The sequence below is a fragment of the Gorilla gorilla genome, chromosome 10, assembly GCF_029281585.2.
Source record: "Gorilla gorilla gorilla isolate KB3781 chromosome 10, NHGRI_mGorGor1-v2.1_pri, whole genome shotgun sequence".
NCBI lineage: Eukaryota > Metazoa > Chordata > Mammalia > Primates > Hominidae > Gorilla > Gorilla gorilla.
Genome location: NC_073234.2, coordinates 25,591,127 through 25,614,647, shown reverse-complemented (window position 1 = coordinate 25,614,647; position 23,521 = coordinate 25,591,127). Strand labels below are relative to the sequence as shown.

At 43.3% G+C, this 23,521-nt stretch overlaps 2 protein-coding genes across 4 annotated transcripts in view; one reads left to right on the top strand and one right to left on the bottom strand.

Annotated features, from left to right (window-relative positions):
- The window catches only part of OLR1 (oxidized low density lipoprotein receptor 1), a 54,408-nt gene that overhangs the window by 11,624 nt on the left and 19,263 nt on the right, over positions 1–23,521 (top strand). The gene's annotated exons all lie outside the window — the stretch shown is intronic.
- Positions 8,803–21,531, bottom strand: TMEM52B (transmembrane protein 52B). Of its 3 annotated transcripts, XM_004052699.4 has the most exons (5): positions 20,921–21,531; positions 17,968–18,011; positions 15,188–15,226; positions 13,968–14,137; positions 8,803–10,712 (listed from the first exon to the last, which is right to left on the bottom strand). In XM_004052699.4, the coding sequence occupies exons 1-5, from the start codon at positions 20,972–20,974 to the stop codon at positions 10,468–10,470; spliced, it is 552 nt and encodes a 183-aa protein (XP_004052747.2). In that variant the 5' UTR covers positions 20,975–21,531; the 3' UTR covers positions 8,803–10,467. The 3 variants fall into 3 exon arrangements, with proteins under 3 accessions (XP_004052747.2, XP_018894341.2, XP_004052748.2); XM_019038796.3 differs by lacking the exon at positions 15,188–15,226; XM_004052700.5 differs by lacking the exon at positions 17,968–18,011.

Sequence of the window (23,521 nt, the reverse complement as noted above, 5' to 3'; positions counted from 1 at the left end):
AGGCTGGAGTGCAGTGGTGCAATCTCAGCTCATTGCAACTTCCACCTCCCGGATTCAAGTGCTTCTCCTGCCTCAGCCTCCCAAGTAGCTGGGATTACAGGCGAGTGCCACCACGCCTGGCTAATTTTGTATTTTTAGTAGAGATAGGGGTTTCACCATGTTGGCCAGGCTGGTCTTGAACTCCTGATCTGCCTGCCTTGGCCTCCCAAAGTGCTAGGATTACAGATGTGAGCCACCGTACCTGTCCTCTTAATTAACTTTTGTTCTCATTGAATTGGATTTGCATTTATCAACTTTGGTATTTACTGAGTTTGAAGTTACAACTCTTTGGGAGAGAGAGGATAGTACTCAACTTTACCACTTATGGTAATTAGTATTAATATTGGAGGGGAGAGCAGGTCCTAACTACAGTGTAAGAGAAGAGCACACAAGAGAGATACTGTATAGGCAAGTTTGATATACAAAGTGGGATTAAAGAAAAGTCTAGATACTTGTAGCACTGACATCATTTATCAAACAGGAATAGCAAGAACCAAAAGGCAACATAAACAATTTAAGGTTTGGTACTGGGAGGCTGAGAGAGAAGAGGCGTTAACTGAGTCTGCCTTATTTCATAACTTTTGTCCATAAGTAAGATTTTATCATAGAAATTAAAGAGACATTGCCTCTGCGGTAGCTCTGTAGCCATAATGGTCACCCTGTCTCCTGTATTTTACTTCTCTTATTCATCTTTTAGTGACAACCAAAGCATCTTAAAAGTTACATTATCCCCTTTTCCTCGTCAAGAACTTGCGATGGCTTTCATTGACTGCAGGATAAAGTCCAAACTGCTGAAGCTCACATTTAATGCCTTCCATAAAAAGAAGCCAACCAGGCTGGCCGCAGTGGCTCAAGCCTGTAATCCTACCACTTTGGGTGGCCGAGGCGGGTGGATCACAAGGTCGGGAGATCGAGACCATCCTGGCTAAAACGGTGAAACCCTGTCTCTACTAAAAATACAAAAAATTAGCCAGGCATGGTGGCGGACGCCTGTAGTCCCAGCTAGCCGGGAGGCTGAGGCAGGAGAATGGCGCGAACCTGGGAGATGGAGCTTGCAGTGAGCCAAGATTGGGCCACTGCACTCCAGCCTGGGTGACAGAGCAAGACTCTGTCTTAAGAAAAAAAAAAAGACGCGAACCTGTCTTCCAGATTAATTCCTATCACATCACTCCTGGAATTTTTACCAGTCTCCATGATTCACATTCTCATTTTTTTCTATCTTTTCTTATAAACAGAAAATGCCATTACACCGTGTAATTAATGTTTAAAATTCAATTATCCTTTAGATTTCAACACTGCTTACTTTTTTTTTTTTTGAGACAGGCTCTCACTCTGTCGCCCAGGCTGGAGTGCAGTAATGTGATCTCGGCTCACTGCAGCCTCCGCCTCCCAGGTTCAAGCGATTCTCCTGCCTCAGCCTCCCGAGTAGCTGGGACTGCAGGCACATGCCACCAGGCCTGGCTAATTTTTGTATTTTTAGTAGAGATGGGGTTTCACCATCTTGGCCAAGATGATCTCGATCTCCTGACCTCATGATCCGCCCGCCTCGGCCTCCCAAAGTGCTGGGATTACAGGCATGAGCCACCGGGCCCGGTCCTACACTGCTTACTTTCATAGTACCCTTCCCAGACTCCTAAAGTTGTGAGGCACCCTGGGGTGGGAAATAGCACAATTCTGGGTTAACCAAGGTGGAGATGCCAATGGCAAGACACTGGCCACCACTACTCAGTGATAGCATGTCACATATTTTCCACAGTTGAACTCTCCATGTATCTTAGACAATCCATAAATCACTGAAATCATTTTCCCAGTTGGCTTGCTCAACGGCAGATGTCCCACACTGACTTCTTTGTTACCTTCCAGCCAAGCTACTTTACCCAAGGAAAAGAAAACAAAGCATACCTTCCCCAGACTTTGCCATTTTAATCTCCTGCCACTTAAATTTGTTAAACAATTCCTGTTTCTGCTTTATTTCCATACTCTCATATGCAAGTAAATGCTTAACAGATTAACTAATCAGTCCCTCTGATAAAGTTCTTATAGCCAGGCCGGGCACGGTGGCTCACGCCTGTAATCCCAGCACTTTGGGAGGCCGAGGCGGGCGGATTACCTGAGGTGGGAAGTTTGAGACCAGCCTGTCCAACATGGAGAAACTCCGTCTCTACTAAAAATACAAAATTAGCTGGGCATGGTGGCACATGCCTGTAATCCCATCTACTCGGGAGGCTGAGGCAGGAGAATCGCTTGAACCTGGGAGGCAGAGGTTGTGGTGAGCTGAGATCGTGCCATTGCACTCCAGCCTGGGCAACGAGAGCGAAACTCTATCTCAAAAATAAATAAATAAATAAATAAAATTAAAAAATTAAAAAATAAATAAAGATCTTATAGCCATACCTACAAGGCCAACTCAATTAGAACTGATGCTGCAGTTCCTGAGCTAGACCTGGAGGGAAAACGGGCTACTGCAAAGCACTCTATACTGTTGTATTTGCCTGTAAACCACCGACAACTAGTCATCACAGCCACAGAATGTGTCAGACCCAGCCTCCCCACTGAAGGAGAGTTTGCCCTTATATAAATTTAGTAGAGGTTCATCTTTCAGTTTTCCCGCACAGATTAGGAGCTTTATGCTGTCAGGGTCACTTCCTACTGCTATGCATGTATCAACATCTTCTTTCAGAAATTGACAACACACTGGACGCAGCCCTGACTCCAGTCGTTTTGGTTTTAGCAAGAGTCGACAAAAAGAGTCAAACTCTGTAAAATACTTGAAAAGATTTATTCTGAGCCAAATATGAGTGACTATGGCCCGTGACACAGCCCCCAGGAAGTCCTGAGGACATGTGCCCAAGGTGGTAGGGGGGGAGCTTGGTTTTATACATTTTAGGTAGGCATGAGATGTCAACCAAACACATTTAAGTAATATATTGGTTTGGTCCAGAAAGGTGGGACAACTCAAAGCCGGTGGGGTGTGGCGGGGGGGCTTCCAGGCAAATGTAAACATTTTCTGGTTGACAATTTGTTGAGTTTGTCTAAAGACCTGGGATCCATAGAAAGGAAATGTTCAGGTTAAAATAAAAGATTGTAGAGACCAAGGTTCTTTTGAAGTCTTATAGTGGCTGTCCTTAGAGACAATAGATGACAATGATTTTCTATTCAGATATTTAAAAAGTGCTAGACTCTTAGTTAATCTCTTTAGGATTGGGAGGGCCTGGAAGAAAAGATCTAGCTATGTTAATAGAGATTATTATTATTATTATTATTATTGAGACAGTTTTGCTCTTTTTGCCCAAGCTGGAGTGCAATGGCACAATCTCGGTACACTGCAACCTCGGCCTCCTAGGTTTACAAGCAATTCTCCTGCCTCAGCCTCCCACTATAAGCTGGGATTGATTACAGGTGCATGCCACCACTCTGGGCTAATTTTTGTATTTTTAGTAGAGACAGGGGTTTCACCATGTTGGCCAGGCTGGTCTTGAACTCCTGACCTTAGTTGATCTGCCCGCCTCAGACTCCCAAAGTGCTGGGATTACAAGCAAGAGCCACCGCAGCTGGCTGAGATTCTTTACGGATGCAAATTTTCCCCCACAAAGGACAGCTTTGCAGGGCCATTTCAAAATGTGGCAAAGAAACATGTTTTGGGGTAAAATATTTTGACTTTCTTCTTTGTCACATGTTATGCCAGAGTCAGATGGGAAAGTAAGTCATGATATACAGGGTTAAATAAAATCCATCTGATGAGAATTTATGGTTAGTAGGGCATGACTCCCTAGACTCCTTAGATAGGAATTAGGGTAAGATTTAAAAATCAGAGCTTAGTCCTCACAAGTAAAAAATGATAGGAGGGCCGGGCACGGTGGCTCATGCCTGTCATCCCAGCACTTTGGAAGGCTGAGGTGGGTGGATTGCTTGAGGCCAGGAGTTTGAGACCAGCCTGGCCAACATGACAAAACCCATCTCTACTGAAAACACACACACACACACACACACACAATTAGCAGGGTGTGGTGGTGCACGCCTGTAGTCCCAGCTACTCAGGAGGTTGAGGCAGGAGAATCGCTTGAACCCAGTAGGCGGAGGCTGCATTGAGTGGAGATCATGCCACTGCACTTCAGCCTGGGCGACAGAGCGGACTCTGTCTCAAAATAAAAAAAGCGATAGAGGATGTGGTTTTTTGTACAGTGTAATCACCCTTGACAGTAAGTTGAAAAGACCGCAGATTGGAGCTGCCCTGCTCAGAGGGTTTGTGCATATTTGTGTTATTTGAACTGAGAAAGAGGGGCCAGTGAATTTCCTCTGCTTAAAATTATAGGAGAGACCTAGAGAACAATTGTGTTAAAAATCATGTTTTTAACCACTTTGTTACTTTTTTTTTTTTCAAATTGAGCACAGCTTAGAATTCTGTTGGAAACAAAAAAAGAACATCATTTTACCACCACCTCAATGTTCCTTTTCATGCTCATCATCATCATTTTTTTTTTTTTTTTTTTGAGACACAGTCTTGCTCTACCACCCAGGCTGGAGTGCAGTGGTATGAGCTTGGCTCACATCAACCCCTATCTCCTGGGTTCAAGTGATTCTCCTGCCTCAGCCTCCTGAGTATCTGGGATTACAGGCATGTGCCACAATGCCCAGCTAATTTTTGTATATTTAAGAGAGACAGGGTTTCACTATGTTGGCCAGGCTGGTCTCGAACTCCTGACCTCAGGTGATCCACCCGCCTCGGCATCCCAAAGTGCTGGGATAACAGGCGTGAGCCACTGCGCCCTGCAAGCTCCCCATTTTTAACTAGGATTTTATTTTTTATTTTTTATTTTATTATTATTATACTTTAAATTTTAGGGTACACATACACAACATTCAGGTTTGTTACATATGTATACATGTGCCATGATGGTGTGCTGCACCCATTAACTCGTCATTTAGCATTAGGTATATCTCCTAATGCTATCTCTCCCCCCTCCCCCAACCCCACAACAGACCCCGGCATGTGATGTTCCCCTTCCTGTGTCCATGTGATCTCATTGTTCAATTCCCACCTATGAGTGAGAACATGCGGTGTTTGGTTTTTTGTCCTTGCGATAGTTTACTGAGAATGATGGTTTCCAGCTTTACAATATGCTCCTAGTCAGGATGAAGATCTGCCTTCCTCACGTTTCAGCTAAGACCTCAAACTTTCATCAGGGTATGTTTCTTAAAAATTGATCACATAATGGAGCTTTCCTGCAAATAAAACGTTAAGTCACGCCTCATTGTCTTCAAGTTCAGTTGCCGAATTGCTTGGTGCAAGGCTGAGCAGTGTGCCACTTCAACTTCGTGCGCTGCTCTCCCTTTACAGTATACAAGTCATACTAAACTACTATATGCTAAAGGGAAGAAACTGGTGGAAAGTGAAAAATTAAAGGAGTGAGAGGGAAAAAGATCAAGAGGGTGAGGATGGGGAGAGATGATCTCATTCATGTCCATATATATGAATATACATTTTAACTTGATAGCTTCCAAACTTATATCCTCCTGTCTAAACCCCAGAGTCTCAGAGAGGCATAACCAACAGTTTCCATGCAGTCTCCAGTGAATTATCTTAAAAACATTACAAAGCTAAATGACTAATGTAAAATTTCTTTTTCTTTTTCATGAATTGAGGCTTTCCTCATTCAATTCCAAGGAAAACTTTGACTTATTCCATTAGCAAGTTTGAGCTTTTTTTACTGTTTGGTGCAGTAGGACTTGTCTTAGATTAACTTCGTACATATTTCACCAGCGAATGCCTTATTCCTCACTTTTAGAAATCATTGTTTAAATTTTCTCCTGAATCTGGTCTTCCTCCAGTCTTCTCCATACTAATAAATAGCTGTACTTTCCATGCATCAGCTTGGGTAAATGATCTAGATCTAGAAGTCATTCTTCACTTCCTTTCCTTTCCTTAATACATTTTCCTCTCCAATTCAGCAGCAAGTCCTGATGATCCTATCTCCAATATATCTCTCAAATTCCTACATTTATCTCTCTCTCTCCCTTTATTCTCACCACACCCATCCTATCCACAATCATCTCTTATCCACTATTCTTCAGTACCTCTGAAGACTTTCCCTGATCTTCTGATCTTTGACTTCTGACCTTCTGACTTTCCCACTCCACTCCATTCTCTTGTAGCATTGAGAGTCATTGTCTTAAAATTCAAATTGCATCAAGTGACTTATTTAAAATCCTTCCACAGGCCAGACGCAGTTGCTCATGCCTGTAATCCCAGCAGTTTGGAAGGTTGAGGCAGATGAATCACCTGAGGTCAGGAGTTGGAGATCAGTCTGGCCAACATAGTAAAACCCCGTCTCTACTAAAAATACAAAAATTAGCTGGGTGTGGTGGCTCATGCCTGTAGCTCCAGCTACTTGGGAGGCTGAGGCAGGTGAACCACTTGAACCCAGGAGGCGGAGGTTGCATTGAGCTGAGATCGCGCCACTGCACTCCAGCCTGGGCAACAGGAGGGAAACTCTGAAAAAAAAAAAAAAAAAAAATCCTTCCACCGCTTCTCAATACATGTAAAATATAGTCCAGACTTCTGGTCCGCAAGGTATCTCTCCTTCCTCTTGAACTTTGTTTCCTGTAGCTGTCTCCCTTGCTCCCTGTAATCAGCTACTCTACTCTCAATCGCTCTCTTTTTTTTTTTTTTTTGACAGAGTCTTGCTTTGTTGCCCAGGCTGGAGTGCAGTGGCACTATCTCAGCTCACTGCAACCTCTGCCTCCTGGGTTCAAGCAATTCTCCTGCCTCAGCCTCCAGAGTAGCTGGGACTATAGCCGTGTGCCACCACACCCCACTCATTTTTGTATTTTTAGTAGATATGGGGTTTCACCATATTGGCCAGGCTGGTCTTGAATGCCTGACCTCAAATGATCCACCCTCCTTGGCCTCCCAAAGTGCTGGGATTATAGGCGTGAGCCACCGCACCCAGCTTCTACTCTTTTTTCTTTTTTTTTTCTTAAGTTTCTCAGATTTACCAAGGCTTTTCTTATCTTCGAAAATGCTTTTCTTTTACTTTGCTTCTCCCAAGTATCCTCTACCCTCTCCTATCTGTTGTCCCCTTTCAGTCTTTGTTTAGCTCTTTGTATTTATAAATCTGCTGCTATTTTATCTTGGTTTTTCTTAATATTCCTAAAAATTTAACTCTGTGAAGATGTAAACTCTGTGAAGACCCAGAGGCAGAGGCCCTGTTTGTTTTGCATGCTCTACACTACTCTTGGTACAAAATTTCTTTTCTTTCTTTCTTTTTTTTTTTTTTTAGAGACAAAGTCTTGCTCTGTTGCCCAGGCTGGAGTGCAATGGCGCGATCTCGGCTCACTGCAACCTCCGCCTCCCTGGTTCAAGCGATTCTTCTGCCTCTGTCTCCTGAGTAGCTGGGATTACAGGCACGTGCCACCATGCCCAGCTAATTTTTGTATTTTTAGTAGAGACGGGGTTTCACTATGTTGGTCAGGCTGGTCTCGAACTCCTGACCTTGTGATCCGCCCTCTTCGGCCTCCCAAAGTGCTGGGATTGCAGGCATGAGCTGCCGTGCCCAGTTGGTACGTAATTTCTTTAATCATACTTTCTGGACACACATAAAACCTGTTAAATGATTGTAATGCAAGCACAACTAAAATTATTTATTTATTTATTTATTTATTTATTTATTTATTTATTTTTTGAGATAGAGTTTTGCTCTTATTGCCCAGGCTAGAGTGCAGTGGCATGATCTCAGCTCACTGCAACCTCCACCTCCCAGGTTCAAGCGATTCTCCTGCCTCAGCCTCCTGAGTAGCTGGACTACAGGCCCGCACCACCACGCCCGGCTAATTTTTGTATTTTTAGTAGAGACGGGGTTACACCACGTTGGCCAGGATGGTCTGGAACTCCCGACTTCAAGTGATCCACTCACCTCGGCCTCCCAAAGTGCTGGGATTACAGGCGTGAGCCACTGTGCCCAGCCGAGCCAATGTTTAAAGAGTAGATGTGAAGAAAGTTAAAAAGGATTTTAAAAAATTGAGAACAATAATGATGGTGATGGAGGTGATTAACAGATGTATTAGATTCAGTATAGAAAGAATTGAGGCCAAAGGGGTGCAAATAACTAGTGACCAAATGGGGGAGTTACGGGAGTGAGAGACTCCATGTGACTGAGGAGCAGCACATGTGAAGCAGATTAGGAAAAGGCACACTATGGGATGGAGACAAGGGACAGGGTAGTAGCATGTCATGGTTGGAAGTGATTCTATATTTCAAATAAGGTGGTAGGGGCTAGGGAGTGGTTGTGGGGAAGAGAGATTCCTTTAGGATAAGACATTATAGGCAAGATATCCCCCAAGATATTCTAATGCCAATGAAAGTTTTACCTTTGCCAAGTCTGTGATTTCCTGGTGCCTTAATAGAAGAGCCTAGAATGTCTTTTGGAATGTGTCTTTGATGACTAAATGACTCATTTGGCAGCAGTAAAACAAGGTCACTTCAGGCGCTATTAGCAATTCATGCATTTCAATAATTCCCAGAGCCAATTTGTTAAATGACTCAGGATAATTTCAGATCCCCAGCAGGTTATACTCAGAACATTTTTCCCTCCGGGCTGAGTGAGCATTCCAAGAATGTAGTTAACAAGGAGCTGCATAATCAGCCAATTCTTGGCTCTGTGTTGCCTCCTTGAGTTCTGGAGTTAATTAATTGCCTAATAAACAATTAGTTTTCTCAAATATTCCTTACCTCTACCCAGAACATATTACGAGGAATCACTTATATCTGTTGTTGTTTACCGCAATCAACAAGTATTTATTGATAAAAACAAAGCCATTTCAGGTGTGACAACAGTAACATAGTTGGCAAAAAGATAAATGGGAACATAGCTCTCAGATAAGTCATAGCAGGCAAGGGAAGGTTAGATGACAGTAGGAAGAATAACATACATATGCATAACACTTTACAAATCATGCCACATATATTTAGCTTCTTTGATCTTCACAACAACCTTCTGAGGTGTTATTATTCCCCGTTTTTTAGGGAGAAAACGGCTTTAAAGATTTCAGGCCAGGAGCAGGGGGTCAGGCCTCTAATTCCAGCACTTTGGGAGGCCAAGGTGGGCGGATCACCTGATGTCAGGAGTTCTAGACCAGACTGGCCAACATGGTGAAACCCCCTCTCCACTAAAAACACAAAAATTAGCTGGGCACGGTGGCAGGCACCTGTAATCCCAGCTACTCGGGAAGCTGAGGCAGAAGAATTGCTTGAATCCGGGAGGTGGAGGTTACAGTGAGCTGAGACCATGCCATTGCATCCCAGCCTGGGCTACAAGAGCAAAACTCCATCTCAAAAAACAAAAAAAAGGATTTCAGTGACTTTTCTAAGGTGAGTAGTTTTTCCCTAAATGTGCGTCACTTCCTCGATTTTCCAATAATAATACTTTGGGAGGTGGTATGTTATGTGGATAGATTAGCACTGAGCTGCGGCATGGTCCATGGGAAGCATCTCAACCAGGCTTAGTTCAGCATTTAGTTTTTGCTACAAGAACTCGAGAGATGTGCAGATAGGCTCAAAGGAGAGAGTGTGTTTTCCACCATGGCTCCTCTAGGTGGCAGTGAGGGCCACCACTAGAGACTAGCGTGTGTCACTATGGAGGTGTTGTGGCTTTAAGTGGTCCAGGCAAAACAGGAAAGAAGTAAAGCAACACTATTCCTTTAGAGTGAAAACAGGGTGCATGTATACAAGCGTGTGCGCACACATATGTGTTTGCAGCGCGGAGGAACTGAAGAATTAATCCAACTGTTACTGCACAGTATGGAGTTTTTCATACTGCTGAGGGGTAGGACCAGAGAGAAAGAAAGACTGATATTTGGCACTTAAATACTATACTGTGTTCTCTTAGCCCGTATCAGCAATCCCATCCCTAGCTTTTAGATATCCGAGTGGGTATGTTGTGCTGTCTAAGATGATCATTGTCATTCGGTGTAAAATCGATTGCTGTCTCAGGAGGAAAGATGCATGCATTCAGTGCATTAATGTCGATGGCTGTGCTGACACTGTTGTCTTTCTTTTCCAGTTAACCGCAGTGGATTAGCTGACAGAGAGAGACACAACTTGCAGTATCATGTGGGTACAGGAATTTTATATGCACTCAATAGTTAAAGGAATTCAAGACACCTTGATGCTTTCCTGGTTTAGTAGTAATCAGTGTGGCTAGAGATTACTTGCAGATTTTGGCCATTGGATACAAAATTAGAGTCCCCAATTAGAGCATTCTGTATCGGAAGATATAAAGGCCTGTGAATGAAGAGTAAGAACCATCTTTCCCATAGAATGATGGTGTTAGATGCCATCTTAAAACTTCTGAGGGTTAGAAAAGTATGTGTTCCATTTTCCCACAGACTCTGGACATCACTCCACTCCTATTTATAAAATGACAGCTCTCATCAGTTCCAAGAGTCAACTATTCGAGTCGACTCCTTCTCTATTGGAGGCAGCTGCTTTTCTTCAGGTACTGGGGGTAGATCAGGTGCTTTCTGCCCGCACATGGCTACTGTGAAGCGACTCATGTGAAGAGCTTCTTCATACCCTGGGAGGGTGTCCAAAGAGGAGGGCAGCTGGCCCGGGGAGCTGTGGGAGTGAGCCACAGCCAGGATCCTCCGAGCTGCAGGGCCAAACACCGACTGCAGAGCTGTGAAGAAAGAAGGAACAGAGCTAAGAAACTAAGGGAAACGGGACACCCTCAGACAGCAGAGACCTACTTCACACTTAACTGTCGCTTCATTTTTAACAAGTGTCCAAACTCATTGTCACTCCTTGCCCCAAATTTTATGAATCTCCTTTGAAGCATGTTTACAACCCAGCTTCCTGCTCTGCTAGAAGGACCTGTTTTCTCTGGTATCCTCAAATAATCTAAAGAATGTTTCTGTATCTCTCTCTCTCTCTCTTTTTTTTTGAGACGGAGTTTTGCTCTTGTTGCCCAGGCTGGAGTGCAATGGTGGATCTTGGCTCATTGCAACCTCCGCCTCCTGGATTCAAGTGATTCTCCTGCCTCAGCCTCCCAAGTAGCTGGGATTACAGGCACGCGCTACCATGCCCAGGTAATTTTTGTATTTTTAGTAAAGACAGGGTTTCACTATGTTGGCCAGGCTGGTTTTGAACTCCTGACCTCAGGTGATCCACCCGCCTTGGCCTCCCAAAGTGCTGGGATTACAGGAGTGAGCCACCGCGCCCAGCTAAGAATGTTTCTGCATCCTGCATCTCAACCCTGCCCTTTCCCCTTTCAGACTTAGATCCCTTTCCCCTAGCCCCCGATACTATAGACTCCTTAGGATTATTTATTTTTACCTCATCTCTTTTCTTTTTTTTTTTTTTTTTTTTAGACAGGGTCTCACTCTGTCACCCAGGTTGGAGTGCAGTGGCACAATCTCGGCTGGCTGCAACCTCCGCCTCCCAGGTTCAAACAATTCTCTCCTGCCTCATCCTCCGGAGTAGCTGGGATTACAGGCATGTGCCAACGTGCCTGGCTAATTTTTTTTTTTTTTTTTTTTGAGACGGAGTCTCGCTCTGTCGCCCAGGCTGGAGTGCAGTGGCGCGATCTCGGCTCACTGTAAGCTCCGCCTCCCAGGTTCTCGCCATTCTCCTGCCTCAGCCTCCCGAGTAGCTGGGACTACAGGCACCCGCCACCACGCCGAGCTAATTTTTGTATTTTCAGTAGAGATGGGGTTTCACTGCGTTAGCCAGGATGGTCTCGATCCCCTGACCTTGTGATCCACCCGCTTCGGCCTCCCAAAGTGCTGGGATTACAGGTGTGAGCCACCGTGCCCGGCCAACAAAAGTGCCTGGCTAATTTTTGTATTTTTAGTAGAGGTGGGGTTTCACCATGTTGGCCAGTCTGGTCTCAATCTCCTGACCTCAAATAATCCACCTGCCTCGGCCTCCCAAAGTTCTGAGATTACAAGCATGAGCCACAGTGCCCAGTTATCTTTTTTCTTTTTCTTTTTCTTCTTCTTTTCCTTCCTTCCTTCCTTCCTTCCCTCTCTCTCTTTCTTTCTTTCCTTTTTTATTTTTTGATGGTGTCTCACTCTGTAGCCCAAGCTGGAGTGAAGTGGCGCCATCTCGGCTCACTGAAACCTCCGCCTCCTGGGCTCAAATGATTCTCATGCCTCAGCCTCCCGAGTAGCTGGGACTACAAGCCCGTGTCAACACGCCCAGCTAAATTTTGTACGTTAATAGGGATGGGGTTTCACCACGTTGCCCAGGGTGGTCTCAAACTCCTGAGCTCAGATGATCTGCCCGCCTTGGCCTGAGCCACCGTGCCCAGCCTTGGTTATCCTTTTTTCCTAAGATGACAGTGAGAAAGGGGAGGTAGGAAAGTTGAACAGCAACACATCATATCATTCTATTTTGTTGTTGTTGTTGTTTTGAGACAGGGTCTTGCTCTGTCGCTTACCCAGGCTGGAGTGCAGTGGCACGATCTCGGCTCACTTCAACCTTTGCCTCCCGGGTTCAAGCGAGTGTCATGCCTCAGTTTCCCAAATAGCTGGGATTGCAGGTGTGTGCCACCACGCCTGGCTAGTTTTCGTATTTTTAGTAGAGACGAGGTTTCACCATGTTGACCAGGTTGGTCTCGAACTCCTGACTTCAAGTAAGCCACCTGCCTCAGCCTCCCAAAGTTCTGGGATTACAGGCATGAGCCACTGCGCCCAGCCATCACTCTCTTTTCAAAATAAATATCCACATTTTGCCAGCTGGTGTTCTGACTGGTACTTGCTCCTCAATTTTAGGAAAGAACATAGTCCAGGCACAGTGGCTTATGCTTGTAATCTCAGCATTTTGGGAAACAGAGGCAGGTGAATCATGAGGTCAGGAATTTGAGACCAGCCTGGCCAACATGGTAAATTGTCTCTACCAAGAATAAAAATAAACAAATAAATAAATAAAAATTTTAAAAAATATAGCCTGGTGTGGTGGTGACTGCTTGTAATCCCAGCTACTCAGGAGGCTGAGGCATGAGAATCTCTTCAACCCAGGAGGCGGAGGTTGCAGTGAGCTGAGATCCCACCACTGCACTCTAGCCTGGGCAACAGAGGGAGACTCCGTCTCAAAAAAAGAAAGTAACCATTTTGGCCAGGCATGGTGGCTCACGCCTGTAATCCCAGCACTTTGTGAGGCGGAGGCAGGTGGATCACAAGGTCAGGAGTTTGAGACCAGCCTGGCCAAGATGGTGAAACCTTGTGTCTACTAAAAATACAAAAATCAGCCAGGCGTGGTGCAGGTGCCTGTAATCTCAGCTACTCTGGAGTCTAAGGGAGAGAACTACTTGAACCCGGAAGGCGGAGGTTGCAGTGAGCCTGAGATTGCACCACTGCACTCCAGTCTGGGTGACAGAATGAGACTCCATCTCAAAAAAAAAAAAAAAAAAAAAAAAAAAAACCCGTCATGGAAAGAATAGAACCACAGAAGAAAAGGGAAAGTGTCTTATAATCATTGAGAAAATGTTAAGGCTAAAATTTAGTGTATCAAGCCTTGAAGAATAAAGAACTGAAAGTACATGTAATTAATTTCTTTAAAAATATAAAATAATATAGATAATAGAAAAAGTAGATTTCACAAAATCCAAGACATTTTGAAAAAGGCACCCATTTGGAGTTCAAAATAGTTTTTAGCAAAGTAACTATTTATAAACTGGCTAATTCTTCCTATTCAATATTTCCAGTAGCCTCCACTATTTCACTTCTTTCTTTATCATGAGCCAGACAGACCCTTGAGAACACAGCTTCAGTGACAGCCCAGGTCACCGCACCATCAGGCTTCTGGGAATTGAAATTATTGTGAATCCTGGAATCTTTAATATTACTCGATCAGTTGTTCTACACCTTTGCACCCTTTTCATTATTCCCTTAAATTGGGTCCTTCTCCCAGGTTAAAAGTTCAATGTACTCACATGTGATAGTGCTCTGGAGAGTGCTGTCGTGATCGAAAGCAATGACGGTCACTTCACAGGGCGGTGGGCCCCCATCTTCCCCATTTTGCTGGAGGCTCAGACAGCAGCAGCGGAAGCACAGGGACGTCAGGCCACACAGGAGAAGCAGCGCGCCAATTACCACCAGCAACCTGCAAAAGCCCACGGGGCGAGTGGGAGCTCTGGGATCTGGTTTTTTCCCAGCTCTGCTGTAACCAGTCTTTAATGTCTGTGTTTTGATTCTTGTTTAAACATTTTATAGAATAATTATAAATATTTTAATTTATAATTTTAATTTCAAGGCTTTTGCTTTATAGATACACCTCCTTATTTTGTCAGCTGCAGTAAGTCAATTCATTAGAACAAATAGTAAGACATTTAAGGTAGTTTGGGGGGCTGCTTCTTTTTTCTTTTCTGAGACAGAGTCTTGCTCTCTTGCCCAGGCTGGAATGAAGTGGCACGATCTCAGCCTCCTGAGTAGCCAGTACTATAGGCACATGCCACCACACTCAACTAATTTTTTTTTTTTTAGATGGAGTTTCACTCTTGTTGCCCAGGCTGAAGTGCAGTGGCACAATTTCAGCTCACCGCAACCTCTGCCTCCTGGGTTCAATCGATTCTCCTGCTTCAACCTCCCGAGTAGCTGGGATTACAGGCATGTGCCACCATGCCCAGCTAATTTTGTATTTTTAGTAGAGACGGAGTTTCTCCAGGTTGGTCAGGCTGGTCTCGAACTCCTGACCTCAGATAATCCACTGTCTCGGCCTCCCAAAGTGCTAGGATTACAGGTGTGAGCCACCGCGCCCAACTTTTTTTGTATTTTTAATAGAGATGGGGGTTTCTTTATTTTGCTCAGGCTGGTCTTGAACTCCTGGCCTCAAAGTGATCTGCCTGCCTCAGCCTCCCAAAGTGTTGGGATTACAGGTGTGAGCCACCGCGCCCGGCCAGGCTCTGCTTTTTAATTCACTAAAGTAATCTTCGTGGAGATATTTCTAGAACAGACTCCGAGGGAAGGACACAGTAATGGTTTGATGTTTGTGGAGGAGATGGTATTGAAAAAGGAAATCCTGACATATTGTCACATAGGTAGTGATGAAGTAATGAAGTCTTACTCCATGAGATGCTAAGTAAGTAGGCAGGTTGTCATTTTTAATGGCCTTGAGGAATACAGTGTCTTTCTGGGTATTATAAGTGAAACTTACCATATATACCAGAGATGTACCCAGTCTGTGGTCAGGCAACTATAAAGAAAGAATAAAGTTTTCTACATTAAAAATATAGTCAATCCCTGTTATAACTCCAGACTCAGAAATATGCGTTACAATATGATGTGATACCTTGTTATAAATAAAGCACCATGGGTTATGTTTTTAAAATTCACTGTAGCTAGTTGAATCTTTTGCCAAATGATATGCTTTAAATAGTACTTTATACTATAGATGGCATTGTCTGAGTCATTTTGTAAATCATTATAAAACAAACTAGTGATCATTAGAAGTGTCCATAGAAAACATGTCTGTGCCTATTGCAAACATTTATGATAAAAATTACCAAGAAAGGGCCAGGTGCGGTGCCTCATGCCTGTAATCCCAGCACTTTGGGAGGCTAAGGCTGGCAGATCACGAGGTCAGGAGTTGGAGACCAGCCTGGCCAACATAGTGAAACCCCATCTCTACTAAAAATACAAAAATTAGCCGGCCGTGGTGACGCCATCTCAAAAAGAAAAAAAAAAAATACTAAGAAAGAACTTGGAATGCAAGTTGACAAAGAGTAACTTTGAAAATGGATGTGAAAGTTAAGGCTTGTGTATATTTGAGGTCAATAAAATGTAAACATAAAGAAAATTTCAGTTATGAGTATGAAAGTCATACAATCACATTTGTAATTTATCTTTTGCAAGCTGTTGCAACACTCCCACTGAGAATGTAGGAAAAAAAAACTTAGTTTCTTCCTGCTATACTCTTCCAACCCTCTGACACCAGATGTGGGTGGGTGAGGATTTCCGCACACACCAGGCAAGCAATCTTCCAGCAACAGACAACAGCTGAGCGTCCTCTAATTCAATTCAATTCCAACACCACCTGCCTGGAGATAGGATCCAATCCCATAGGGTGAAGACTCAGTCCCCTAGACGGCTCCCCAGAATTCTGATGCCAATCACAAGTTGTTTTGCCTGTGCTTCTGACCTACTGGTTATAAACTGGGGGTTCCCTGACTCCCTCTTGAGGTTGCATTAATTTGTTAGAGCAGCTCACAGAACTCCGGGAAACACTTACTTACATCTACAGTTTATTACAAAGAATATTACCGAGGATGCGGATGAAGAGATGCGCAGAGCAAAGCATGTGGGAAGGGGCATGGAGCTTGCAGGTCTTCTGAGTGCACCACCCTTCAGAAACCACTGCCTGTTCAGCTGTACAGAAACTCTTCAAATCCATCCTTTGGGATTTTCATGAAAGCCTCATTATGTAGGCGTGATTGATTAAATCATTGGCCATTGATGATCAACTTAAACTTCAGCCCCTCTACTTTCCTTGGATGTTGAGGGGTGAGGCTTTAAGCATTCTGCATTGGTCCTTCCAATGACCAGCCCCATCCTAAATCTACCTAGGGGCTGCCAGCCACCAATCAACTCATTAGCATGCAAAATGATGCTACTTACTTTGGGGATTTTAGAAGTTGTATGCTAGAAGATAGGGACAAAACCAAATATATATTCTCACAATATCACACCCACCGTAAAGAGTACCCTAATTTTTCACATCCAGGATCAAAACTAATTTGCATATCCACTGAGACCAAACAGGAAGAGGGAAAAAAGTAGAAGCCAACTTTACCATGATGAAAGCTAAATAATGTTCTGAGTTCACTATGGCAATTGTAAATTTTCTCTGTAAGAATGAAAAAAAAAATAGGGATTGTATGGGAGAAGGAGAAGATAAGTTCAGGAATTGGAGAATGAGGGGAGGCAAAACATTTGTGTATCTTTGAAGAGTAGTAAATTTTGTTATTTAATAATTCTTTCTGATACATGAATCTACTGAAATCTAGTGAATCTATTTTTATTCTCTGGTCACACATTTATAGAAAATATAGTTTTTGTTTTTTTTTTTTCACTGAACAATGACTCCTCTTGGTTTTCCCACATTTCTTACTTGTTGAAAACTCTTCTAGTTCTAATTAGACTCTGGTTTATAGGAAAGGACTCTTCCTATGGTGGAAGATGTGTAAAACCTCAGAAAGCAGGTGTCAAGTAGTCAACACCCAATTTGCATGTGACAGGTAATCAAGGCCATCACCCTTTCCCTGGGTTTAACAGACCTGGCTATTGGGAAACCCTTCCCATGGCTAAATATGTATTTTTCTTCATCCTAAACACGTTTTTATTCAAAGTGCCACTACTTTTTAAAATTTGTATTTTATAGTTCCTTTAAGTGGAATGATTCTTTTGCATTTTTATCTTCATGTCCTCTGTGTCTACGTAAGACTTAAATGTGACAGGTTTGGATTAGTTGATAACTACATCAAAGTGATAGCTAAATGAAGTCTGCCCAATAAATGTTAACATGCCCTAAAAACTAGAAAATACTTTCCCAATTTAAAGTAATAATGTTACTTTGGAAATCACCCAAATATATATGCCAGTGACTAGATACTAAACCGTCTGTCCTGGTGAGTCACTGAGGAGCAGGGCTAAGGAAGTCTTTTGCAAGTCTCTATGACTGTATAAGTTGAGATTAATCGTGCTGCTTTGATGGGAAGATTGGCTTTGGGTAAAAACATGCTGTCAGCAGTGTTATTTTGAGTGCTTAAGATGACAAAAACACGTCTTTATTTTGTGATAAGTCATCTATGAGATCTATTACTTAAGTAAAAATAAATAAAAGGAAGTCATAGATGTCTAATGACATCTTGACTCTCTTTTGGGGTAGTGATGTTTTGGTCTGTTGCTCCTTCCTCCCAGCTTGAACTCTATACTTACTGTTCAGGACTACCACAGTTTTCCTCACATCTCGTCCCAGAAAGCTGTAGAAAGAGAAATTGTCTTATACAGGGAAATTGTTTTGTCCACTGTGTTCAGCTGCCTACCAATCATCTCTCATGGTTGTGCTTTGTTAGATCAAGCAGTAAGAAGGTCATGGTCGTAGGGGCAGTCTATTTAGGACTGCCATTTTCATCTCTCCCATACTTGCTGGCTTTTGTACTTGAGGTAAGGGAACCTTGAAGAACAAATATCTCATCTGTTGTGTTGATGGTGGGTAAGCATCACCCTTTGTGAATGAGAGGTAGCCATTTACATTAATTTGTTTGTAGTAGAAAATTCCTGATCTCTCTGTCCCTTGGGATATTGCCATTGTCCTCCTAATTCCTGCCCAGTTGAATTCTACACCACTGCTCTTTTTTTATCCTGTTAGTGTGACAATGACTATACAAAGGAAGAAGGGGAAAAGCGAGGAGGCCAGTGGGACAGAGAGTCTTATTTATTGAATAGCTACTAGATGCCACTCAGACTGCTAACAAGTCTTTTTTTTTTTTTGAGTCTTGCTCTGTCACCCAGGCTGGAGTGCAGTGGCATGATCTTGGCTCACTGCAACCTCTACCTCCCGGGTTCAAGCAATTCTCCTGCCTCAGCCTCCCGAGTAGCTGGGACTACAGGCACGTGCCACCACGCCTGGTTAATTTTTGTATTTTTAGTAGACACAGGGTTTCACCATGTTGGCCAGGCTAGTCTCGAACACCTGACCTCAAGTGACCCACCCACCTCCGCCTCCCAAAGTGCTGTTGGGATTACAGGCGTGAGCCACCGTGCCCGGCCATGAACTCTTAATATTTCATAACATTTAATCACAATAACCCTCTTGGTGGGTATATTTAACCTTATCTTGAAAGATTAAGGGACTAAGGCACAGGGTTTTAAGTAATGTGACCAGGCCAGGCGTGGTGGCTCACGCCTGTAATCCCAGCACTTTGGGAGGCCAAGGTGGGCAGATCATGAGGTCAGGAGTTTGAGACCAGCCTGGCCAACATGGTGAAATCCCGTCTCTACGAAAAATACAAAAATTAGCCAGGCGTGGTGATGTGCGCCTGTAATCCCAGCTACTCTGGAGGATGAGGCAGGAGAATTGCTTAAACCCGGGCAGTGGAGGTTGCAGTGAGCCGAGATCATGCCACTGCACTCCAGCCTAGGCGAGCAAGACTCCATCTTGGAAAAAAAAAATGACCAAATGTACACACCTATTGATGCAGACAGAATTCAAATCAAACTCTATCATAGATATGTGTTGGATGAATTAATAGCACTGGGGACAAGTTTGCTCTAACAATTCCTTGACATTGCTATCAAGTCCCTTCTACTCCTTTTACAGAAAACAAAAAAACAAACAAAACTGTCCACTCTTTCTTCTATCTGATTTTTTAGTTGACTTCCTCTTTCAAAAACCCATTCAAGGCTGGGTGCAGTGGCTCACACCTGCAATCCCACCACTTTGGGAGGCCGAGGTGGGTGGATCACTTGAGGTCAGGAGTTCGAGATCAGCCTGACCAACATGGTGAAACCCCATCTCTACTAAAAAAATACAAAATTAGCCAGGCGTGGTTGTGCAAGCCTGTAATCCCAGCTACTTGGGAGGCTGAGGCAAGAGAATTGCTTGAACCCAGGAGGCGGAGGTTACAGTCAGCCAAGATCGTGCCATTGCACTCTAGCCTGGGTAACAAGAGCAAAACTCCGTTTAAAAACAACAACAACAACAACAACAAACCATTTAAGTAAACTCAATTCTAGAAGTTGCTTCTGTCTTCTAATAACTTGAGTGATCTGATATTTCAGGAAAGCAACCACAAAGGCCCTAGAAAGGAAACAGATTTGTAACTATTGGGAGTTTATGGTGGGTAGTGAAGGGGTAAGGAGACACACATTCTCAAGACCTATCAGTTGAAAAGGATCTGTAAAAGGATTAACAGCCAGCCTTTGCAGATAACATTTGAGAAACCCGTGTTTGTGTTTTCATTGGAAGGAAATGGCCACTAAGGATGAAAAAGCGTGTGTTTCCCCTACCCAACCATGGTACTTTCTTTCACTTTCTTCACTAAAGGTAAGAGAAGCCTAAAGTGCTCAGCAGAGAAAATGCTACTTTTCAGGCTTGTTGCAAAGAGAAAAGAAAGGAAAAATGAAGGGAAGAGAAGGCAAAGGGAGTGAAGAGGAAGCAAAAAGAAAATATAAGAAAAAATGGATTTTCAGATACCACTTGAACTGTTCTATCAGCAAACAAACAAACAAACAAACAAACAAACCATACAGCCCACTCTGTACGGGGGCCATACGGGAATCTGAGACTATCCAGTTTTCTTCATTTGCTCTCCTTCTTGCTAGATGGCATAGCTCTATAAACTTCCCTGTGACGATTGTTTAGAATTCCTCAGTCCAGTGACCCTTTTCTCCACTAATGGATTACTCAGAGACTTCTGATTCATTGTGGGGCCCAAAATATTTTAAAAGAGCCCTGCCTCTCTTATTTCTAGACTAGAGGCACCTAAACTGCTAGAACAGGATTAGAAATTCCTGGATGGGAAATTCCGTTTAGGGGAATTACACACCTAGTTTTCATAATTTGTTTGGAATTTTGAGGGATGGGTGATAAGATGCTAAAAGAGATAAAATACTTCAGCGGCACTTCTAAAGTGCCACGGCAATCCTCCTTGTTTCCATGCTCGCTCTAATTTCTGTCCCCCTTTTCATTGTGATTGCCATCAGTCACACATGCATCTATGCAATCTTGTAATACTAAGGAAACTTGGTAGTTTATTCATTTCCCTATGACCCCCTGGGTTCTGTATATGTCTCCCCACCCCGCAGTTCATTTCCTTTCAGATTCTTCTGAGAGTTGATTAATCTGGGGAAAAATACTGTCTTTCTGCCTTTTCACCACTGAACTCACCAGGATGAAATACAGCAGGGCTGAGGCCGCCACGACATGAACTCGGACTCCCATCGGGCTGAATTCCTGCTTCTTCAGAATCTTGCACTGGGCATCCGTTGCCTCCTTTCAATGCTCTGTGCCATATTTTACTTCTTGACCTAGAATTCTTAAGGAGAGAAACTTTTCTCAGGAATTTATCAGCTTTTCTCTCTCTCGTTCTCTCTGTCTCCTCCTACTCGCTCTGGCTGTTATTTTCTATGGCTTTTCCCTCCTCTTTTTTCCTGTTTCTCTTCTTTATTCTTATTACTATTTCTATGGCCTCCACATTTACTTCCTTTTGCCTTCTTTCTTTCCGTTACACTATTAATTCTTTCTACATCTTTAAGTTTCTTTCTCCTACTGCTCCCAAAAAGGAGACATTCAAAGAGGACATATGTGTCCTCTGAATGAAGTATTTTTCTAGACAGCGATGAAAAACTTGGCTTTGAGGATGGTCAAAGGCAGATTGCTGGTGACCAAATATATTCCTTTCTTCATCAGAAAACTGGTAATATTCTTGATCCTTCACCAGAGTACTCCAGCGTGACTGTTGCAGGGTGAAAGTCACCCTGCTAATCTCCTTTCTTCTCTCTCCGTGTGATTAACAACCCCTTCTTGCTCTTTGAAACCCTCCCCTTCACTATGTTGATAATCAACTCTCCTGGTTCTGGGTCATTTATCCCTAACCATTGGGGTAAGACTGAGATGTTGCCAAATGAACAGGAAAGCCATCTCATCTTTGGAGAAAACAGACTTGAAGATGAGAAATCAAGTTGGAAGATTAGAATTTTCATGTGTTATCAGTGACATCTTCCTCCACCCTGACTTCACTTCCCATTGAAATAGATAACTGAGAAAGACATTTTTTTAAAACCAAATTTTAAAAAAGCAAATGTATAGGTTTCTTTCTTTCTTGCCTTTTCTTTGTTCCTTCTTTCTCTCTCTCTCTCTCTCTCTCTTTGGTAAAGTAGTGATGTGATTGAGAAATAAGTCTTGCCACTCAGGAAAATAAAACCTAAGGTTAGAGTAAAAACAAGCCCACATGCAAGAGCATAGAATACTTTTTTTTTTTTTTTTTTTTTTTTGAGACGGAGTCTTGCTCTGTCACCCAGGCTGGAGTGCAGTGGCGCAATCTCGGCTCACTGCAAACTCCGCCTCCTGGGTTCATGCCATTCTCCTGCCTCAGCCTCCTGAGTAGCTGGGAATACCGGCGCCCACCACCACGCCCGGCTAAGTTTTTTTTGTATTTTTAGTAGAGACGGGGTTTCACCATGTTGGCCAGAATGGTCTCAATCTCCTGACCTCATGATCCGCCCGACTCGGCCTCCCAAAGTGCTGGGATTACAGGCGTGAGCCATCGTGCCTGGCCTAGAATACTTACAATGAAACAAAGCTATAGAAACAAATGTGGCCGGGTGCCATGGCTCACGCCTGTAATCCCAGCACTTTGGGAGGCCAAGGCGGGCTGATAACTTCAGGCCAGGAGTTTGAGACCAGCCTGGAGAACATGATGAAACCCCTTCCCTACGAAACATACAAAAATTAGCTGTGCGTCATGGCAGGCACCTGTAATCCCAACTACTTGGGAGGCTGAGGCAGGAGGGCCACTTGAACCTGGAAGGCAGAAGTTGCAGTGAGCTAAGATCACACCACTGCACTCCAGCCTGGGTGATAGAGCGAGAATCTGCCTCAAAAAAAGCAAAATATTAAAAGAAACAAAAGAATACTGTATGAATGATTTATACTTAAGTAGGTGATCTTTTACTTAATACCAAATGTTTAATAAAAAATTATTATTATTATTAGAGACAGAGTCTCTCTGTCACCAGGCTGGAGGGCAGTGGTGCAATCTCGGCTCACTGCAACCTCTGCCTCCTGGGTTCAAGCAATCAATTCTCCTGCCTCAGCCTCCTGAGTAGCTGGGGTTATAGATACCTGCCACGACACCCAGCTAACTTTTCTATTTTCAGTAGAGACAAGGTTTTACCATATTGGCCAGGCTGGGATAAGAAAAGTAGATGTTAGTTTACAGTGATATATCTATCTCATAAGAATTGAATAAAACCTCCTTTCAGGGCCTTTCTAGCTCAGTAAATCTAACTATGCTGAGTGATTGTGGAAGGGAGACTTCTGGGTGAGCTGACCACACTCTAAGGGTCCTCACACATAGCTTGATGATGGGATATGAGAATGCAGGATATAAACTGGTTTTGTTCTCAGCTAAGGAAAACAAATAATGAGAAAATGGCCTGGTACCATACTGGTGATTTAAAATCTGTCAGTTTCAAGACAAAATGAGCACTGACAGTCTTTTATTTTTTATTTTTTTAAATTAGGCAACTGGGGTTAGGATGAAGAGTGATTTCCAGATTTCAGTAGAAGACTTGGCAAGGTGGAAGGTATTTTATAGGACAAGGAGAGCAGGGCTTTAGGTGGCCTTCCACTAAATTATTATGTAATTCCTCCAGTCCTTAATGTTCCCATTCATACAACGGGAGCAGAATACCCACTTGACCTGCTTTAGATGTTATTTCCTAGAGAAAATAAAATAAGAGACAGGAAAGCATTTTGAATAGGATA